Below are 22,525 nucleotides of genomic sequence, written 5' to 3' on the forward strand. Positions count from 1 at the left end.
CCCTCCACAGTCGATTCGTTCTCAATCGGTTTTCGATTCACCGACTTCTGTGCCGTTTGCCCGTACGCCGTAATAGTAGCCTGTTTCTGTTGCTGCTCGGCCTTGTAGCTTTCATATTTTTCGCGAGACTTCAGCGGTGCATTCGCGCTCAGTCCACTACGTTGACCCTGTATGGCCGCGATGCGTGCGCGTTGCAGCGTTCGCCTTTTTGTATAGCTATCGTTGGGCGAAGACGTGACAGCTTCATAACCGGCTGCGCTGGCACCTGGGTAGCGTACTCTTGGCGCATAGGTTGTTGGTTCTTCGAATGCATTTACTGTCGCCGCAGAGTAACGTGAGCGTCCGCGTGGACGTGGTGTCTCCGAACTTTTTCCGCCGCCATAATCACTTCCCAGGGGTTGAGCTCTCAGTGTGTTTTGGCTTGAAACTGCGATGCGTATAGGTGCGGTAACAATGACTGTGGACATCGTCGTCGGTGTTGTACTCTCAGTTGTAGCCTCGGTGGTGGGCGCTTTGGTGGTCGTTGTCGTAGACGTGGTGCTAGCCAAAGATTGCGGCGGCGCAGCAGATCTGGGTGGTGTATTTGAAAAGGTGCTGAGTATGGTATCGCTCACGCTGAAATTCCGTATGCCTGTCGAAGCTGTGGCAAAAATCGAGTCACTAAGATTCCTTGGAGGAGTTGTGATGAGGAAGTAGCTGCGTAGGGGCTTGCTGGTGCTTTGTGTGAATGTTGAGGGTGTTGTTGGGTTCATATAACGTGGCTTAACGGTGCTGCGGAGTGAGTTTGCGCCCGTGTAGCGATCATCTTTCTCTTGAAGTATAGTCTCAAGGCTTTTATATGGCGAGACAAAGCGCTGCGCAGGAATGCCGGTGGTTTTGATTAGGTTATCTTTGAAGCTGAGCGCGCGCGGTGTGTAACTCTGTGCAGCACGTTCTGTGGTGGGAAATACAAATGCGGGCGCTGGCGCAGGCGCAGGCGTCGTCGTTGTGGTTGTTGTTGTAGTTGTAGTTGTGGTTGTGGTGCTGGTCGTAGTGCTGCTAGTAGTACGTGGCGTTGTAGTTGTCGACGTTGTGGTGCTGCTGCTCGTGGTTGGACGCACAGTGCTGGTTTCCTTCAATGCCCTCACCACGCTTTGCTCGCTGCCCGAACTAGAGACATGGTCATCCTCAATATTCGTCTCCAAAACGATGTGCTGCAATGGCCGTGTGCTAGTGCGGCCCACACGCCAGCCGTTTCGCAAAGGCGGTGCGTATGTGGTTGGCACAATTTCATCCTCGTACGAAGCCTCGGGCAAGAGGGCTCGCTGTGTTGGCTTGTTTGTAGTTGTGCTGGTAGTGCTAGTGGCTGCGCTTGGCGTCGCTATCGCACGATTTGTCGTCGAAAGCTGTTGCGGCGTCACATTTGGTCTACGCTCATAGATGGGTTTCCCCGCCTCCTCTGCGCCTTGCGCGCGCAAACTAAAACCATTTGCACCTGTGTGTAGATTATACTTAAAAGGTTTCGGCTCGTAGACTATGTTTGTGGGGTAACGAAGTGTAGTGCTGGATGCGGAGCTCTCACCGCTTATAAGCTCTAAAACAGTCTCAGGCTCTGGAGATGGCAACGCAACCTCTTTAACGGTTGGCACGGGTTTGAAACTCTGCGGCGCGACATCGGAGACAATATAGCTTTGCAAACGGCTCTTCTGTGGTGATTTGACGTCACTTATTTTACCATAGTGCTCATTCGATTGCTTGCTGCTGCGATAGGCATTCTCGTGGGATCCATATTTTTCATGTGAAATGACTTTATCACTAATTGCGCGTACCGAATTGCCATGCGAACCGTCAGCATACGTCTCCACTTTGTCAATGACAGCCAAAAATTTTCCCCTACCGTTAAGAGCAGTGCTTGACTCAAACGGACGACCAGCACTTCTAAAGGGTTCAGCTGTCTGTACGTGTACGTTTTGACTGGCGTCGGAGATAGTTTCAATGTCGTCCACCGTTTGAAAACCTAACAAGGATGACTGGGACTGCGGTGTATTGGGCGTGTTAGAGGGATTTCTGTTTTGTTCTGGTATATTTGGGTTTTGTGCGGCGAGACTGTGCGGCTTGGAGACTACCGTGACAAACGTCTCGTCCGAGTTAGAATAATGTGCACTGGGAAACGGTTGGGGTTTTTGTGTGGATGTTGTCGTTGTAATGGCGGTTGGTATGCTTGTTGTTCTTTGCGTTGGAGTTGGGGAAGATGTAGGTGGAGTTGGAGATGGGGGTGGTGTTTTGATTGCGGAAGGTGGTTGTTGTGGTGGATTGGATTGCGTACGTTGGTTCTTTTGGTATTTATTTGCATGCGTTTTAGATCTGTAGGAGAAATCCACATTTTCGGTTAATGTTAGTGTTGTTGTTGTTGCTTTAGATATGGTAATTGGAAGAGAGAGAGATAGAGAGAGAGAGAGGTGCTGGTGGTAGTAGTGGTGGTGGTGGTGGTGGCAGTTGTGGTTGTTTATACGTCAGTGGTAGTTTGTTGTTGGACATTCAACGATTTTAAGAAAAATATACTTTTTAGATGCGCGACTTTAGGTTACTTTGTATGCTTGCTATTACCAATTTTATAGACAGTTTAATAATTAATATGTATACGGCATGTAGTTTGGATCACTGCTGGAGGGAATGTCTTTAAAGTCTTAATCACCAATCAAGTTAATCCATAATTGTGGTGATGGATTAATTAATTATTTACCTAGTGCATAATGATTTGCGTGAGTCAGTGGTGGTCCTAAAATTTTTGTTTTTCGAAAATGAGGTAATGCTGAGAAGATTAGAGGCACCTACGTATGTACTTCGTCGAATATATTTGTAGTCAAAATAAAAAACAATAAAAATTAAATTCGGAAACGCATTGCTCGAAAATAAATATTAGTAGTCCTGCCAAATAAGCTTTCAAAAAAACCAGCAGGCATCTCATGCAATATTTTTCACTTCATTTCCATAGAGCCTATATTGGTTCTGGTACTCCTTTGTTTGCATGCAGTTAATGGTTGTGCCCACACTAAGTATTCAAACAAAAGTAAAACATGCAAAATATTCGCGAAAACTTTAAATGCGCTATGCTGAGGAAAAAAAGTTATCGTACCACTTAATTGAATGTTGGACTAATCTGATCACAAAGTGAAAGGTGAGTAAATCGCTATTGTGCCTGGGCTTTTCTAAAAAAATATTTTAAGATCTTTTCCATTCGGTAAAATGGTTTTCCAAACTAAGTTTTGATAGACTTTTAACTATGGTAATGAGTTTCTTCTGCTACGGTACAATTTACTTAATTCCCAAGAAGCTCTCATCTATATATGTACAATTATACAAAACAATAGCCGGCTTCGTTGTTTGGACTTAAATAAAAAAACTGGATTGATTTCCGTAACATTTTCAGAAGTTTTTCCTTGTATATATGGTCCTATAACAGGCTACCACAAAATTCGCTAGTATTTCATAAACAGAAAATTAAATTTTGAACGAGTTTTATTTCAGATCGGGCCCTGAACGGTATGTGACCCTGCTGTATCCTCCAGCTGAGCAACAAAGTACGAAACTCATTACCATCTAGCAACGTTCGAATGGTGAATAGCCTGAAAACCTGCGAAAACCAGATTTTAATACTCTTCTACGCTGTTTGGACAAAAAAAAATAAATTTCCTAAGAATCACAAGGAGGAACAAATGGGAAGGTACCGTAGACCGAAACTCAGGGTCGACTTCGGCCTATACAAATAACATCGCTAAACGAAAGGGTAGGCAGCGAGATTAACTACAGTTAACTCACCTCAGTCTTCGCTTATCGGACTACAGTAACAGAAAGTCCGAACTAACCGCCATAAGCGAGGTAAAAATGGCATTTCACTCACTACATAAATATTCTGACAACCAAACTAATATCCCTAAAGTCCAACGGAAGAACCTCCAAAGTAACCATCGAATGAAGGACTTTCAACATGCTAGCATCTAAATGCTCCTTGGTTTTTGTATGGGAACACACCTGTCGGTCTACCAGACAGATCTGGACAAAAATCGATGAAAATTGATCTAAATCACTCACTTGGCTTGACCACTTCTCCCCCTCAATAGTTCGTTAGAAGTGGGGGGCATCGAACGCTATTTCTGGAACTGTTTCATCCTCATCAAGACCTTTCGGACTACTAGTTTTACCTAGGCTAAACTAGTTCGCCCTACATGCGATACGATAAGCCAGAGTTGGACTGATGAGGATAACCCTTTGAAGCTTGGTCGAAGACCGCCAATGCCGAAATAAGTTACTGCGGACTGCGTAGCGAGAATAGGGCTGCTTTCTCCTATCGGGCTTAGGCTAGACACGTTTGTCCGACAATCGTATTTGACTGGTAGCATATATGTATGTAACTATGTTTAAAGCGCAATTGGTGGTTGAATTGCTAAGGGGAAGGACGGAAGTGCCTCTGCGCTCTAGAACGAAATCAGGCACTCTAACCTAACGTTGCCAAGACGGTGTAACGCTCTTCAATTCCGACGTAGTTATTCAATTTGGTCGTAGCTAGCCAGCCTTAACGAAATTCAAAATTATTTTTAGGTCACAGTGCTCTAAGCGCTTATAGTAAAAACAGTAAAAATATCACGTCATACTTTTGTCAATCCTTTTTAGACTCGATTTCTACTACTCTCACAAATAACATAATCTTTCTCAGTTCTCTACACGCTCTCAGGCCTCTAACGCTTAGTTGGTGACGGTACCTTAATTAAGGTGACTCTCTGTAATTCGTATACCTACAAAATTGCGTATCGATATTTATATGCGGGTATGTGTACCGTGTGCTTGAAGTATATGTATGTGGCTCTCTCAATGCTTTGTGTTTCTGAAATTCTCAACTTGTTCATGTTTTTTTTGCATTTGATTTGCGTGTACCTATATGATGTATTTGTGCGTGTTTAGAATGAATAACTAAGGATCCACATGAAATAGAAAGATCGCTAGTATGAAAATGCTTTTGAGAATTATATCCTAGCAACTAAGTATACGGGATGACTTAAAAATGATAGCACTAGAGCGAAATGTATGAATATGTAATTGCCAATTGGCGTAGAGCTTTTTGTCATTTTGTACTGCGTGTAAGTATGTTTGCATGGAAGTGTAAGTGCTAAGTATGTAAGTATTTTATGGTCGCTTAATGAGTATTTGCTGATGATTGTGATTTTTGTCAACAATTCAATTATCCAATCAATAAACTATTTAAAAAACAAAAGCCAAATATATATATCACGCAATGATGATCAATAAACGCAGTTACATAATGAATCGACGTGAACGCTTTTTTTTTGTTTTTATTTTCAAATGAACGCATTCCAGTAGAAAGTACGCGAAGCAATAGATGATGAAGAATAGTTGTAAGTACTATGAGTATATTCGGGCGCGATTAGCGTGTCAAAGACTATACCTTAACGATTTGGTTGTTGTTGTTGTTGTTGTTGGTGCCGCCTGTGTTGTGCGTACAATTTGGGTGGTGCTTCTTGCCGTCGTACGTGCCGATATCCTTGGCGTTGCTGTAGTCGTCCTCGTCTTCACTGTTGTTTGTGTGGGGTGGTTGCCACGGGGTTGTGAGATCGTACCACTTCGGGTTGGCGCTGTAGTACCACCCCGACTTGTAGGTGGTTCAACAAAATTTGTTGCAGTCGGCTTGTATATTTTGTTAAATTCATGCCCGTTTGGTGTTGAACCGATTACGCTATATTCGTCAACGTCTTGTGTCGGCACCAATTTCGGTGCATAGGTGGTGTAACGTGACGGCTGCTCATAGAGCGCACGATCGGTATTTAGACCGTACGTAGGCGGATCGTCATACAACTCGGCACTATTCTCGTAGGCGGTATCGTAAATGGGCGCATCATCAAGCGCAGGTGGTTCGGTAATAAAAATTTTACGCGCATCGCTAATCGGTTGACGGTGTGGGCGTGGCGTTGTTGGTGCCGATCGCGGTGGTGGCGGTGGTGGTGTTTCAATGGTAACAGGCTCACTGTTTTCGAGTGTTTTGTTTTGGTATTTTTTTTCGGTATGTGCATGTGTATTGGTTGTTTAATTCATTAGGGTAGAGTGGAAAATTTGGAACCGTATTGTAATGAAGTACAGTAAAAAATTTTGAATAGTAAAAATAATAAAACGCAAAGGTAATTTTGATCTTCACAAATAAATAAATGTGTAATTGTGCGTGTGGGAATGAGTGTGTGCAATTGCATGTAGTTGTTGTTGATGATGTTATTGTGTGACATTTCTAAAAAAAAATACCCTAGGGGTATACTTTTAGTATGAGTGCGAGCATTAGCTCTGCTTTGGACATTACCTGCGGGGGCCAGGCTGCAATTTTTGGGATGTTCTGTGAATTTGAATGTTTTTTGTTTTATGATGTAAAGTAGGTTTTATGAAAATCTTATATATTTCCTTAAATAATTCTGGGTATGTTTACTGGCGCGCACACATACATACATACTGTTGCTGTTAAAGACTTATGTTATGCTTATGTTTATGTTTATATGACTGTATATGACAGGCAGCTCTCAATTAGGTAAGTCAGTTAAATTGGTTAATCAAATGTTAAATGATTTGGTTATGGAAATAAAATATTTTAAATGCATTTTAAAGGTTATTTATTTTTTGTTTATGTGAATGATTTGTGCAGGAAAGCAATGGAGTACTTACCTCAGTGGCGGACGTGTCGGCTGATCATACACATTATCCTGCTCGATCTGTAGGAGGAAGAAGAAGTAGTTATAAGATACGCCAAAATCAAAGAAAAAGAGAAATAAAAAAATGTGCAATCGAAATCAGGAACCGTAACGATTATTATTTTTATTATAAAAATCACAATTAAACCGTCAAAATTGGACTACAATTTTTCCGATAAAATTTAACTTTTAATTTTGGATTTTTACTGTTTCGATCATACGATATGACTCATACCATAAACATTTTCAGATGCCATTTTTAGATGTGAATGGGGCTTAATGTATTTAATTTTTAAAATCTAAAATAGCGATTATTTTTGATCGGAATAAATTAGTAGTAAAAAAAAATATTTTTAAAACAAGCTTTCGGGGTTTCTAAATATCTCGACCCTTGCGCCACCTTACGGAAAAATGATTAGTGAAGTTATTCCTTTTTGATGTAGGTAATATAGTATATATTATAAATATGAACTAAATCACACTACAGATTTTTTGTGATGTTATTCGCTTTCCTCTAGGTGATATGCATTCCAAATATGAACAAAATCGGACTATAAAACCAGGACAAGTGCAACCGTACAGGATTTCGTGCCGAAAGTGAACCAGAGGCGTTCAATGGACCTACTAGAGCTCACACAGCCGAAACTCTCAATTCTGGTGTATATATTGACAAGTCCCTGTCGATGGGTATATACGCAGCTGCTTAGAGGACGTTGAGAGAAAGTGATGAGTCCTTGAAAAGCTCAACTTTTGCCACCTGTGAAACGTCGTGTGCAATTAGCAACACAAAGATGGCTCGACGTCGAAAAGCTGCAATCCCGATAGAGAGCCCACTGCATGGCTACTCGACTCTTGAGCAGAAACCGATATACATTTGTAAGTAGTGGGACCACATTTCGCGCTCACTGCGTACAGTCGCCGAAGAAGTACTTCGATTTTAGTGGGCCCGAATGAGCAACTACAATATGGAATGCCACGCCGTTCAAGTGAAATAGGATGACATCTGGAGGGCCACATTGTGATCGAGCATAACACGTGCTATCTGGGGACCAATATAGGGAAGTGGAGAGTGAAGTGACACGTATTTTCCGAAATAAAAAGAAATAGGCCGATATTCGATTGTGCGAGGGGTCTGAAAAAACCTTCCCGATTTGGAAAACCTCCGAAAATTTATCAGATAGTTAGGTGACTTACGGAATGTTTCAATACTATGACAATTTTTTGCAGAAACAAAGGCGAAGTTTAGAAGACTGATGTTCAGAGAATACTAAGATTGTGGAGAGCGCATTTCTCCACTCTGCTCAATGGTACTGAAATCAGTAGGGAAAATTAAACTGAATTCTCTGTGGAGGGCCTTGAAATCCAATCCAAGAATCAGTTGGCAATGGAGAAGTAAAGCCTTTTCTCGTCGTTCACATACCATACATTGTAAGCTTCTCATCTGGAACGTGACAATGGCAGCATCTAATTAATCGCAGTTCGAAGCACTCGGAGTAAACAGTTAACAGGCGTTGTCCATGGGTAGTATGCTTGCTTCTTTCTTCTGTTGTATGGAAGCGGATGCCCTACCTTTTTAAGTATCACAAAGGCAGTATGGGCTGTTTGATATCAGCCCCCCAAAGGATGCACACTTTCATGATCTATACGGGTTTGGAATGGAAGAAACTCAAACACAAACATGGAAAGTCTTATCTCCGATTCCACTGAAACTTTTAGCTTTTCACTGAGAGGTCAAGAAATCCCAATACCGAGCGTTCTAATTAGTCCCCAGTAATGGATGATAATGGTCGGACACCTGTGAGTCCATTAGCTTCTTATAAGATCTACTGTCTATATTTGAACGAACTTCAGTAATATTGTTGCTATTGGCAGTAGCTTATATAGTCTAGAATAGGATGAAGCTGTAAGATATCTTTTGTATATTTGCTCCATCAGATCTTATGTGCGAGACAACTTGAAAAACAGATGAGCTCCTTCTCACCCAATCACACTTTAGCTAATTTACCAGTCGTGCAAAGTCCTTCTTTCCCATAAAATCATGTCTGTATTGGTTCTCAAGAGCGTGGGGAGACTATGCACTTTACCAGCAAACAAACAGGGTCTTCCTTTTCTGGGTTCAGGGCCACAAAGCTATAGAAAGAAAGCGGCAGCAATAACGCCAATAGGTACTGAGCCCTTCCTTGCAATAGAATCACTGACCATAGGAGAAAAGTTTAGGAGAGAAAAGAGAACCACTAGAGAACACGACTGGAACCAAATCACTGGGAGGATTGTAAAAATTCAATAAGGAAACACACCAGTATGATAAGCATATTAACCTCCCGATAGTTGATCCGATTCTAAACATGTTTACTACAAGTTTTAAGGATTTTTTCCAGAGACAAATTAGTGTACCAATTATCAAAGGCCACAGGATAGAAACCAGATTTGTGTTCATTTGAATTCAATTTCAATAGTATGCAAGGGTGGCTCCAAAACATGTCCTCATAATTTTACCTAGTCCTTAAAGAGTTAGTGCTTCTAAGTAGCTTGGGGCGTTGTGCGGTGGTGGATGATTGGTACAAAAATATTTTGCACACTTTAAATTAATAGCCAGACAAATTTCAGCTGCGTCCGATTGCGTCCGATTGCGTCCATGTCGTCAATCTTCCATAGACTGAACGCTTCAATACCGGCAGATCCCTATAAAAGTTGCAGGAAAAGGTAGTAAACGTATCTCGGCTTTGCTAAAATTTGCTATTTGGACCACTTTCACTAAGGAAAGAAAAGGTATGAAACCTGGTAAAAATTTGTAAACTGCCACGCCCACTGCAATAGGGGGGTGGATATAGTAAATGTTATCCGATTCCAATGAAATTCGGTTTGTAACTTGGATTAAGCTAGGAAGACATACATACATCTGAAATATGGGGAAAATCGGACAACTGCCACGCCCACCAGCTGTTCGAATATTGTATTCTAATGTGGCAAGGACTATTTGGTAACGAGTGTCCAAAATAGCAAATATATGGTGCCAGATCTACTTTTGCATAAAAGCCGAGAAAAAAATACTTGTATGGAGGAAGGGGCGTGGCTGGTGCCAATCCACACAATTTGTTATATATCTCGGGGTTTTAATGCAAAAATATAATTTGCACCAAAGTTTTGCTATTTTGGAGGTTCGTTACCAGTCCATGCCCCATTATAATCCAGAATTCGAATGGCTGGTGGGCGTGGCAGTTAACCGATTTTTCCAACCTTTCAGATTTATGCCTACCTGCATTATTTAAACCAAGTTGCAAATCGAATTTCATTGAAATCGGATAAAATTTCCCATATCCGCCCCTAGCATAGTGGGCGTGGCAGTCCGCTGAATTCAACTATTTTTCATATTTATTCGTTCCTGGACAAAAGTACTCCATCTTATAATTTTCAGCAAAATCGGAGCACATTTACCACTCCTTGTTACACTTTATATAGAGCTCTTCCACTGTGCATCGTCTTTCCAGTAAGCTATAAAATCTCTAAAATTCTGAATATTCCTGATCATTTCATAGTTCTACTTGATCTTTTCTTGTTTATTTTTAGTTTTCTACGCTAACTATAGTCAGACCTTGTATGCAGTACTTTATTCTAAATACAAAACGTACTTTAGTCTGAATCCATCTAAGCCCAGTCCTAAAGACCCTCTGCGGGTACCTTTTATTTACTTTTACTAGATAATATTTTCTTGCACAAAAACTTATTTAAAAGTGGATATATGTATGTAGTATATTTCTCTCACTAACCTGTGCAATCAGATCCTCATCATAGTCTGTATTATAGATCAACGATTGTTGATTATTGTTGTAAGTAGGCTTCTCTTGTGGCTTATAAGTCTCTCGTGGCGCTGGTGTTGTCAATATTTCCAACGGACGATAGGTCGATTGTTGAACGGGTTGTTGACGTACAGGCTGTTGTTGGTGTTGTTGTTGTTGTTGTGGCGGCGGCTGATATTGTTGCTGCGGTGGTGGCTGTTGTTGCTGCTGCTGCTGTTGCTGCTGCTGCTGATATTCTATATCCCTATACAAATCAAGATCATCATCATAAACTGAGTAATATTGTTCATAGGAGCTTTGCTCCTGGTTGGATTGTTGCGGTGCTTGTTGCTGTTGCTGCTGATGTTGTTGTTGGTGTTGCTGCTGTTGTTGTTGCTGATGTTGATTATGCAACCCAACTAATTGTTGTTGCTCATCAGCCTGTTGCTGAGTCTGATGCAACTGATGATGATGTTGTTGTTGTTGTTGGAGGTGTATGTTTGCTTGTGACTCATAGCCCGCATGATTTAATAATGCCGTTGTGTTATAGTAATTACGATTGGGATTTTGTATGGATGATGTTGATGGTATCGCCTCCACAATCACGCCAGTCGGTGGACGTTGTTGTTGTTGTTGCTGTTGCTGTGCATAATGACTGGGCGGCAATTGCGATTGTGGTGATGATGGCGAGGATGATTCGGGTCTGCGTTGTGATGTATGTGTGATGCATTGTTTGTTTGGTATTTTGTAGTTTTTTTTTTGTTGTTGTTTGTACACCGTGAAAGTTTTTGTTTTTTTTGTGGATTGATGAATTAGCGGTTAATTATTTTAAATATTTACAAGTACATAACAATTATTTAGTAATAATTGAGTTGTTTTTTTTTCGTTTTGTGTAAGTAAACAAATGAGGATGCAAAAGTTCGGTTTTTGTTTCGAATAAATATACGAGTATGTATGTATATATTTACAAAAGAGAATATGAAAACGAAAAAAATATATATATATATATTATTTTAGGATTAGCTTTAAAATAACGACTTAGAACAAATGGAGAGCTGCACAGCAGGGTTAATTGTGTTGATCGAAGTGTGAAATGGTGTGAAGGAGATGGATATATATATATATATATACATATATATAATATGGTGCGTACGTATTTATAAGAGCAACATGCGTGGAGAAATTATATAGATGGCAGTAAGATTTACAGTAAAGAGAAAGAGAGGATGAGTGCAGGCAGGAGTTAAGTGAAAAAAAGAGTCGGTACGGAATTTCGCGTACAGGGTCCATACTTAGTCATTTCTTGAAAAGTTTCAATTCTTCCTGATATCCTTTTTGTTTTGATTTTGGTCCGTGTAAGGTTATATGCACAATTGTATGTACAATTGGTATTAGTGACATTTAAGTAAGTATTTTACAGTAACCTGGAGTAAGGTAAATCGTTTTTTGTTGAGCGACACCGTACGTTACACCGTAAGTACTTAAGTATGTATGTATGTAAGTAGGTATATGTAAGTACTAAGTATAAACAGTTATTTACAAATTTACATTCAGTAGAGTGTTGTTGGCTGTTGGTGTGCTTGAGTCGGCTTTGAGCGTCGTCTAAGACTGATGGAGTGTGAGGAGAGCAATATTTACGGAGTGTCATGCAAAGCGAAAGAGTGAGATGTCATAGGGTCATACGCGGAGCGTTAAGCGTAAAGCGGTTCGTTAAAACCACCATGAAAATTACCGTTAAAACTTCCATTTTGACTAAACAACTTTTTGGTTGTAATTAAAGAAAAAAAAAATAGCATCTAGATCGCTTTTTTCGGAGATGGAGTTTTTTCGCCCCGATAATAATTTCTTGAAAATTTTAACATGAGCAACCCTAAAATTTAAAGGGTCCATTATGTAAGTGACTATTTCGCAGCCGCCATAGAAGAAGACTGGCTTCTTATTGGAAACTATAAAGTTGGACTGTGGATCTACAAACCCGAAATTAGAAGATCGAACAGAGACTCATGGAAAACCTTTATTTAGAAGCATTTCCGCGCGGAGTCCTGCACCCTTGGGCTACCTGAGAGATGAGGTATCAAAACTGGAGCATGAGCAGTGAAGAGTCCATAAGGCTTCTGCTTGATGCTCATTTTCCTCGTAATCTTTACAAAGGAGAAGTCTACGTTGGGTCTATGTACGTGAGTTGCGCACCCAACACTCTGTTCTTCCGGATTATCCTCACCTGGTTTGGGCGATAAACTCGTCCAAAACCTTCAAGTTTCTGGTACCCGATGCCATCATACTTGCGGCACGCTGGACGTATCGTGTAGTTGACGTGAAGTCTGAACACAAATCCAAGGCTTGGCGTGTCATCAGGTTCTCGTTTATATTGAAGACCGGTAAATGCTCTGATGCTTCCCTTAATGAGTAGAAAGGGTTAAGTCGATATAGAGATAGCTTTTAAAAACCAAACAACTAAATATTTCTGAGGTTTCTAAGGAAAAAAAATTATCAGTAAGTGAGTGACATAGTGTGTGGGCGGCGATCTTTATTTTCTTAAGACATCAGAGGGGCGAGACGATGAGCTAAAGCTTATCGATGTCCATTTTTTGTAATCTATCCCCAGTAGAAGCCATCATCGGGGCAAGGTTACGACCAGCACAATAAACTCATTGAAATACTTTTTTTGCTCTCCGGCACAGCTAGTGACTCGACGCAAAATTGCTTAAGAAGTAGATACATCCCAAGGGCATGGAGGGTCGTAAGAGTGACATTTATTTCGAAGGCCGGTAAAAGTCCTAAAGCATCCCTTAAGGACTTCAAGCATCATTCAGCCTTTGTATTTGCTAAAAAATGCGGGAGATAAAAAACCGGATTCCTCGTGACCGCTTTTTGAAAGCTAGTCTAGGCTTGATATGGCCACAGCTTGAGCATATCCACTCCCTACCCCCGAAGGCGCTATTGAACTTTCTGAGGGATCTGGGTTTAGAACAAGTGCCGCGAAGAGAAAAGAGCACAATAGATCGTCAGGTCGCAGTGCACACCTCATTTTAATATCTACCTATCTATCTAAAGCAGCGGCGACCAAAGCCTATGCACGCGTGCATAAGCTTTTTCGAGCTTTCTCATTGACAGCCTCATACCGGCAGTAGAAAGCTTTTTTGCACAGCAAGAAAAAATATGAATTTGCTTTGCTTGCCAGTCAAAGTTTAGCTGCTGAGCCAGCAGGTTGTGCGCTACTGGAGCAGTCTCTGAACTATATGAGCTTTTATGCTTTCAACACATGCTCAAAATGTGATTGTGTAAGTGTGATCGGCACTCATCTAAAGACAACGTTGAATCACTTCATAATCTGTAGGTTGGAACAACCCTCATAGGGCTCATTTATAGCTTGATCTGCGTCACCGTCAGGTGGTCTTATTCAGTAGGAAGTATAAAATCACCGATGGGGAATTTTCATCAATTGAAGGTATTCATCGGCATCCTTTTGAGAGCGTCAAGTACATAAGCCGGTTCTAGAAATAGAAGCTGTCTTGAAAGTCTAACATTGAAGAAAGCATAAGGAATCAGTTGGCTTATATTGCCGCAGGGGGCTATTGGAAAGAGATAGCACTATGTTTCAAAGTAACTAAGCTAAACTAGAGCCTTACGCAGGCAAATCTGCCTTGCTTGTTAACATAATCGAAGCCCAGATGCTTTGGAGTTCTGGAAAGTTTTGCTTTTATCCCTTATTACACGGATTACTGCACCTCTAATAGCATTTTCTCTAGCCACATTTTCTCAATGGATGATTGAGTAAGACGGGTTGACTTCTCTACGGATGGGTTGAAACTTCAGCTTGGAGTCTTCAGCCTAGTCTCCCCACCAACACTTTGTTCCGGACTTCGAACTGAAGAAACAGATCAGTAAACTTTTTTGCTATTAGTCGAAGCTTTAGGGCGGGATTGGTAGAGGGGACTTTTCTCAGGAGCTCTTCATCAATACAAAGTTCAGGCTTCCAAAAGTTTTCATGGTATCACAAAGGCTTTAATGACCAAGCGCGTTCCGAATTTGGTACAACCACCGAAACCAACCTAACCTTAAAACAGATTTTGCAGGAAGGAATCGTAGAATAAGTTCTTGGAGTGTAAATGGAAAAATTTAATAAAAAAGGGCAGATAGGAGACAAAATAGGCCATAGAAAATCTGTTGGCAATCCGATGTCACATCAACTGACGAACAGATTGGTGAGTCATAGCAAGGCCTTTTAATTTTCGTGATCAAAGCAGAAATAGTCAAGCTGTAATTCACACTTCGCTATTCAGACTAATACAACGAGACAGAGTTATCAGTCAAACGCACCGTGTAGGGCCCCTATATGTATCTCTCTCACTCTGGCGCTCTTTTTAGCTCTCGACTCACATACTCAATATTTTCCAATTGACGGCAACCACTGTCACATTAGCGATTTAGTTTGTCAACCTACCTAGCGTTGCTGTGGCTTCACATTACACAACAACAAATTCGCGTACGCAACAAGCGCACACTTCTCAACCGCAGCAAAATTTTCATATCTAGTATGTAATAAACTTTTTGTTCTACACATGCTACATATAAATGTAGCTAGCTACCTTTGTCCACTGTCCGCCACGTCGTCCAAGTGCATATTCACGTTCAATTGCACCGAACCCAAAGCCGAGGACGCTGGTGTGGCTGCGGGCCGCTTACGAAAACTTTGCGCGCCAAAATCGGTCTTGTTGCCTTTGCTGTTGCTGTTGTAATTACTACCATGCTGAACGTTGTTCAACTCCTTGTTGCTACTGTCGCTGGTTTGCCATTTACTCTGACCACGTTGACGAATTGACGGCCGTACTGTGTAGCGCGTGCGTTGTGTCGTCGTTGTCGTCATGGTGGTTGTTGTGCTTGGTGCCCTTGTTGTAGTGGTATGCGGCGCGGGTGTCGTTGTCGTCCTTGTGATCGTAAATCGTACATTATTGTTAATATTGTTAGTCAAAGTCGGTACAGTCGAACCCAATTGCGGCCTTGGCGGCAGACGTTGTTTGATATCTTGAAATATATCGCTGGGAAAGTTGATGAACGAAGGTATTTGATTGTGCTGCTTAGTACCCTGCGTGCTCGCTGTTGTTTGATAGAATTGGTGGAAATGCACAGCACCACCAAACGGACCACGCGTCGTGGTCGCCTCGAAGAAGCCCGTCTGAAAGTTTGGTTTCGCGTGCTGTGCGCTAGCCGGTGTCGATGTTGTAGGCGTAGGTGTCGCAGCCGGCATAAATTGTGGACGTGGTGGCGCCATTGTCTCAGACATGGGCATGTACGGTGGCATTTGCGAGGGTGGCATGATGTCATCATCGCTGTCAGTACCAAGCGACTCGTCTTCTTCTTCTTCGCCGTACTCATCGTAGTAGTCGGGCGCGATCGTGCTGCTAGTGGTCGTACTGAATGGTCTGCCTTGGTGTATGCTATGTGCATTGAATTTATGTGACTGATTGGGTATGCTCTTCAGGAAATCTTCGTAGCCTTTCACTGGACGCCTCGTGGGTGTCACAGTTGGCCGTTGCCTATTTTGCTCGGTTGTAGCTTCGATTTGCTCGTCGTACTGTTCAACATGCTTATTAGGTTGACTAGTTTTGGTGCTGGTAGTGACTGGTTTACGCCCTGGCTGTGGTGCATTCAGCTGCTTGAAATATTTGATCATATTGACCACTTGCGGATTCATATTGGCCAAGTCGGAGGACTGCAAACTTGCAACGAACTCGGGCACGTTGAACTGCAGAGTCAAAGCCGGCTTGCGGGAGGACTGAGGCGCATTAGTTGTGGTTACCGTTGAGCTGGTGGGATGAGAAATCTTCAATTTCGGTGATATTGTAGACGTACGCACTTTGGTGAAGACCTGATAGGACTCCGGAAACTGTGCTGAATTGTTTGAGAAAGCGAGGCTCTGCGGATACTTCTCGAAGCTGTTGTATTTGGGAAACTTGGTAGTCGTCGTGGTCACGTGCGATGGCGTTAAATTCGGCGCTGAAATTATATTGATATTCGAAGTGGGTGGCGCTTGAGTCGTATACCTGGGCACCGGCGTCGAATGGTACGTGCCCTTCATTTTTTGGTTGGCCAACAAATTGTACTTGTAGTAGTTGCTTTCCGTTGTGGTGGGTATATAATTGTCAACTATGCTGTATTGCGAGACCAATTTGGAGGGATACTTCACAGTCGGTTTGTAATCGCCGCTCACCTCCTCCTGGCTACTGTGCTGGTTATTGTAGAAGCCACCCATAGTGCTGAATTGCGCAAAATGTGTGTTGGAGGTGACCTTCAGTGGCGTTTTTGTTGACTGATAGTGTGGCATTTGCGGCAGCGTGGCGACGTCCGAGTCTCCATTCTCTAAATGGAAATATTGAAAATTCTGCTGCTGCATCTTTTTGCGCTGCTCCTGGTACTCGCGCAGTGACTGCAGTATGTACGGTATCAGTTCGGGATTGTTGAAGAGATTTGGACGCCGAGCGGTTGTCGATGGCCGTAGTGTAGTTGTCGTGCGATAGTAATTAGCCGCCATCGGTCGAAAGTCATCTTCTATTAGCGGCGCTGTTGCCGGTGGCGGTGGTGGATTCAATGCCGCGGTGTAGGTGAATTTATGCTTTGGAACGCCACCACCGCCAAAGGTTTGTGGCCGCTGCAGTTGCTGCTGCTGTGGATATACCTGATATCCAGGACTCAATTGATTGTAGTTAGCTGAGGTGGAGGGCGGCGACAAATAGGGGTTGTACGCACCAAAGCTGATGCTCGATTGCTGTTGTTGATATGGGCCACCACCAGCATCAATGGAACGATAATGTGTGCCGGGCACATTTTGTATCTGATAGCGTGCGCCTCCACTGAAGTATTGCCGCAGCTGACGTGTGCCACGCATACGCGCTTCGACAGCTGTGCTATCATTTGCAGCATCGGTGTCGTAGTCCATGTCGAGGAGTGCGGCAATATTGTTAAGCGTCTCCATAATGGGATCCCCGGCTGAGTTGGGCATTTCACGGCCGGTTTCTGTGTTGAGTTCATCAATGCGCTTGCTACTTGCGGTGGTCTCGGATGAGGTCGCGCTATCTGCTTGCTCCAAGTGCTCTTGCGCGCCATCTGTTGACTTCTCTGGCTGACCACCGGCTCCCTTTAGTTCTTCCAGAATTTGCTCTACAATTTCCATTATCGATTCTTGCATATTTTCCTCAGCTTCCACGAATGTCTGCGCCGGCTGCACTTGTGTGTTCTGCACTGTCGTGTTTTCATTGTACAAAGGTAGGCCCTTTTGTTCGCTGCTNAGTCTCGGATGAGGTCGCGCTATCTGCTTGCTCCAAGTGCTCTTGCGCGCCATCTGTTGACTTCTCTGGCTGATCACCGGCTCCCTTTAGTTCTTCCAATATTTGCTCTACAATTTCCATTATCGATTCTTGCATATTTTCCTCAGTTTCCACGAATTTCTGCGCCGGCTGCACTTGTGTGTTTTGCACTGTCGTGTTTTCATTGTACAAAGGTAGGCCCTTTTGTTCGCTGCTCTCTTTGGCCATCGCATAACCAAGTTCTTTAGTGCTCGGAAATGGTCTCACGTCGCCCGTCGTTGCAGTTTGTATTTCGTCAGTGTTTAAATATGTCGCGATCTTTGGTTTGTCTAACGTCCTTTGGTGTTCTTCAGTCTTCAAAATCTCACCAGTATTGTACTGCAGCGCCCGCGTTTCGCCTAAAGTCTTTGGATTCTTATCAGTCTTTAAAATTTCACCGATGTTGTAAACGATTTTGGTGTCTTCATTATTGGGGACATTTAAGTCCCGTTTCACGCGTTTGTGCGTAGTAGTTTCATCGCTGCCCAGTTCAACGTCAGCCAAGTCGTTTTCTTCAAGTAGGGTTTCGATACAAAGATCATTGTTGTTTAAGTTGAGGTCAATGTGGTGGTTCCGGCTATGTTTGTAACAAGTTAGCGGTATCGATTTGTAGTCGTAATCCAATTATATTTTTTTTTTAAGTCATTCGTTTATTAGCAGTAAACGTATTTTATTTCGTCGAGTTCAGAGTTCAGATTTGAGAGTTGAGAGTTCGTAGTGCAATAGTGAATGCAGTAATGAGTTGAGAGAATTTCATTTGCGATTATGTAAATTTTGTTTTTGATATTTTTTTTTGAGTAGTTTTCGATTAATTTTAAAATAGCATTTAAAAGAAGAATAAGCATTAAATTCATATAAAAAGCGCTTTAAATTGAATGATAGATGAATACTGTACAGTACAGTTGTGGTACAGTTTAGTTCAGCTAAGAAGCAAAAGCGGCTATTCGGATGAAGTTNTATTTTTTTTTTGAGTAGTTTTCGATTAATTTGAAAATAGCAATTAAAAGAAGAATAAGCATTAAATTCATATAAAAAGCGCTTTAAATTGAATGATAGATGAATACTGTACAGTACAGTTGCGGTACAGTTTAGTTCAGCTAAGAAGCAAAAGCGGCTATTCGGATGAAGTTGCAAACGGTTACTTACCTAAATTGAGAGCCGAAGGCGTAGGAACCGATTTTGCCATGATTTGGTATGGCATTGATGCTCGCTTGGTGTAAGATGCCATCACGATCGCGTTGCACCTGACTGACTGTACTTGGTTGGCCGCGATAGACGCGCTGCTGACGATCGCTTTCCTCCTCTTCGACTGGGGGCAGCGTCTCATGTGCGTCAGCATAAAGCTAAATGGGGAGTAAGGAAAATATATATGTAGCAATATGTATTAATGCAAGACTATTTTAATCTTCGAGTTAATAAGTTAGATACATGTGTAGATAAATTTGAAGGTGTAGCGGAAAAATTCACACAGCGACCTTTAAATGAGCTTTCATATTCGGAAATTAGTCTCTAATCCTTATTGCGTTGGGGTGTAAAGTACATAGACGACTCCATATCGACTGCTGAGTGGAAGATCGCCCTATCTCTGCTGCCGGTCCGAAACGCCCTATCTCAGCAAGCTTATAAAAATTTATTCAATTTATTCCAGAATTTGGTTGAAGAAATCCCTATCAGAGAATTTGGTTTAAAATGCTTCATCTCAGCTACCGCTTCAAAAACGCCCTACCCCACTATAAATTCAACAACACAACAGCATCTAAGATAGGGCGGTTTTGAATCATTTGCTGAGTTATGGCGTTTTTCAATCAAATGCTGAGGTAGGCCGATCTTTCACTCGGCCGCCGATATGGTGTAATCCGTTACGCCGAGATTTTGTCTCGGTACAATGACGTTGTCACTGCTTCCTAGAGCACGCATGTGCTGAGCGACTAGCTAAGCAGAATAAGCTTACAAGAGTTAATAAAAAACCTCAAAATCAATAACCAAGACAAAAAAAGAATATTCCGGGTTTCATAAAGACCGACTTCGGTTCACCTCTTGGTGTTCATGAAAGAATTTATTATTTGGACGGGCCTTCTAATTCTTGACTCGATCGATTGCCTGTTGCTGACCAGTACAGCTTAAAACTGTCGCAATTGTGGGGTTGCCTTGATTTGCATAAGATATAAAGGCGGCTTGAGGGCACAAGTATAAGCAGTAATTTTTTTCTGTTTTAAACCCTCTTCAAATCTGCGCAGCTTTCGGGCCGCTACTTGATGCCTATCTCCTCGAGCAGCCTAGCTAGAAGTCATGTCCCGGAGGGTGGTCGGGTCACTTTTATTCCTTAGGTGGGTAAGGTCGCATGTATAACCAAGGGACTTCAGGCCGATCAGTCTTTCCTCGTTGGATGCTAGAGAGACTGATTGATCTGCACTTAAAAAACATTATTCTTTGGGAGGGACTATTATTAAATCAGCATGATTACTGCAAGGGATGGTACGTTGAAACGGTCGTCGACAGTATTGACCCGTGGATGGTGACTTTCTTCATTTAGAGGGGACTTTAAATAACGTCTTGAATGAAGCTATTTTAAAATCACTAAATAAGATAAGAGTTCTTTCGCTGTTGCTATGGGTTGTTGTCGTTAACGAACTGTTAGTGGCTCTGGAGAGAAGCGACTGCCTGTTGGTTGCCTATGCTGACGAAATAGCACTGATAACAAAGGGAAGGTCTCTGGAAACACTACCTGAACTTAGTTGAAAACTGGACTTGTAGCTGCAAGCTGGGTGTGAACCCTAGAAAAACGGAGCTTTTTAATTTTTACTAGGAGGTATAAGTTACCGCATTGCTGTCTTTTCTTAATAGGCGGTCTGCCAATAGGTGACAGCGAGAAGGATCTGGGATTAATCTTAGACAGCAGGCTTTCATGGAAGCTCAACTTAGAGGAAAGAATCAAAAAGACTGTTGTTGTAGAGGGGCCATTGCCAAGTGCTGGGGTCTCTCGCCGATGGTAGTTCATTGGCTTTATGAAATTAATTAAGCCAGTTTTATAACACATATGGGGACCGGTGGAATACACTAGAAAAGGTCTTCATCGTCAAACAGCTTGAAGGAGTGCAACGAGCGGCCTTAATCGGGATCAGTGGGGCACTTCGAACCACTCCTACTCTGACGCTTAATGCTATGTTTAATGTTGTGCCCATAGATTTAGCAGGAAAAGCTGTGTAAGGCTNGCAGCTTGAAGGAGTGCAACGAGCGGCCTTAATCGGGATCAGTGGGGCACTTCGAACCACTCCTACTCTGGCGCTTAATGATATGTTTAATGTTGTGCCCATAGATTTAGCAGGAAAAGCTGTGTAAGGCTAAGTGAGGTGGGATTTAAGTTCGCCTCGAGTTATGGCCACGCCAGTATTCTAAAAGGCTACCGACTCCAACAGACCACTGCATGCCGCTTGTGGTCCGAAGGCTTCCCTAACATTTAAGCGAGGGCGAACTGGTAGGTGTGCAGCATCTGGAATCGGGGTCCTGTAAACATATTTACGGACGGATCGAATCTGAATATTAAGGTAGGGTGAGGTGTCTTTTGCTAAGAACTCTCCTTATAGTCTTGACTTTAATCAAATATTTAATTTAAATGTTTTACTAAATATTTCATCCTCTACAAATTCTGACCTCTATTAGTTTCAAATCTCACCGTTTCCCCCCTCAACCCTTTTTATCCGCCCACCCACTCACCTTCGCTATATCCTCTTGTGTATCGAATGGTTTCGGCTGTCCACGCGTACCAATCACTGTGCCCGCATGCTGTGGCAATGACTGCACCTGCGCCTGTATGACCTGCGGTGGCTGGCGATGATATTGCGGTGGCACTGTTGCCTTCGGTGACTGTGTTGTGCCTGCCGGACTGCTAAATGCCGAACCGAAACGTATACGACTTGGCACATGTTGACTGTTAATTGATTGTTGTTGTTGTTGTTGTTGTTGCTTGCCCGAACGTGTGCCACCAGCGCTACCAGTGCTGCCTAGGGACGCGGCGCTATTATCGACAACTTCACAACCCACATTGCGTGGCCAATCACAGGTTTGTAGCTCATGCGAATACATCAATCCGCCGGTGCAACTTTCGAGCAATGCGCCACCGAATACACACACATAATACTGTGTACAATCGGACGGATGCGGATAGTAGCCAAACTCTTCGGGGCAATCGAAATTAATACCATTCGAGGCGGACGCTTTGACATTTGTACCGAAACTGCGAGAGCTGGTGATGCGCGATGAACGTTTTTGTTGTGTTTGCGCTTGAACGGTGATAGCTGGAATGAGAAGAAGAAGATGGAAAAGACGTTACTAATATTGCGAATTTATGAAAGAAAAAAAGTTTAAATGATTGAAAAGGTTAAAGATTTATACATATGTACATACTGTAGTGGTAATTAGTTAGAATAAAATTAAAGTTTATGGCTGTAGATCGATTTTAATTTGTGAAACGATCATCGTAATTGAATTTGTATACACAGCTTCGTTTCAGAGATGCTTTAAGTAATTGAGCTTGGCGATGGTGCTTTAGAGTTTGTCGCCACCACGCGGTTAATATGCAATTTGACCTTCAAACAAAATGCAGCGTGAACGGCAATCCATTTATGGTTAAAGCTACAATCTGCTTGATTTTATTATTTTTTCGCTTTGAACTTTTATTTGTTTT

General features: G+C 42.3%; 1 protein-coding gene across 1 annotated transcript; it reads right to left on the reverse strand.

Moving 5' to 3' along the window:
- Positions 1-2: 2 nt before the first annotated feature.
- LOC108368677 (mucin-5AC-like) lies at positions 3-22,155 on the reverse strand (the record flags this gene model as incomplete). Its single annotated transcript, XM_017623566.1, has 8 exons — positions 3-2,343; positions 6,697-6,743; positions 10,490-11,201; positions 12,720-12,896; positions 15,088-17,737; positions 17,805-18,418; positions 18,988-19,184; positions 21,556-22,155. Coding segments are annotated over 8 exons (7,338 nt in total), but the record flags the coding sequence as incomplete, so codon positions are not given.
- Positions 22,156-22,525: the final 370 nt, after the last annotated feature.

This window comes from Rhagoletis zephyria, unplaced genomic scaffold, assembly GCF_001687245.7.
Source record: "Rhagoletis zephyria isolate East Lansing unplaced genomic scaffold, Rhagoletis_zephyria_1.1 Rzeph_scaffold_03251, whole genome shotgun sequence".
NCBI lineage: Eukaryota > Metazoa > Arthropoda > Insecta > Diptera > Tephritidae > Rhagoletis > Rhagoletis zephyria.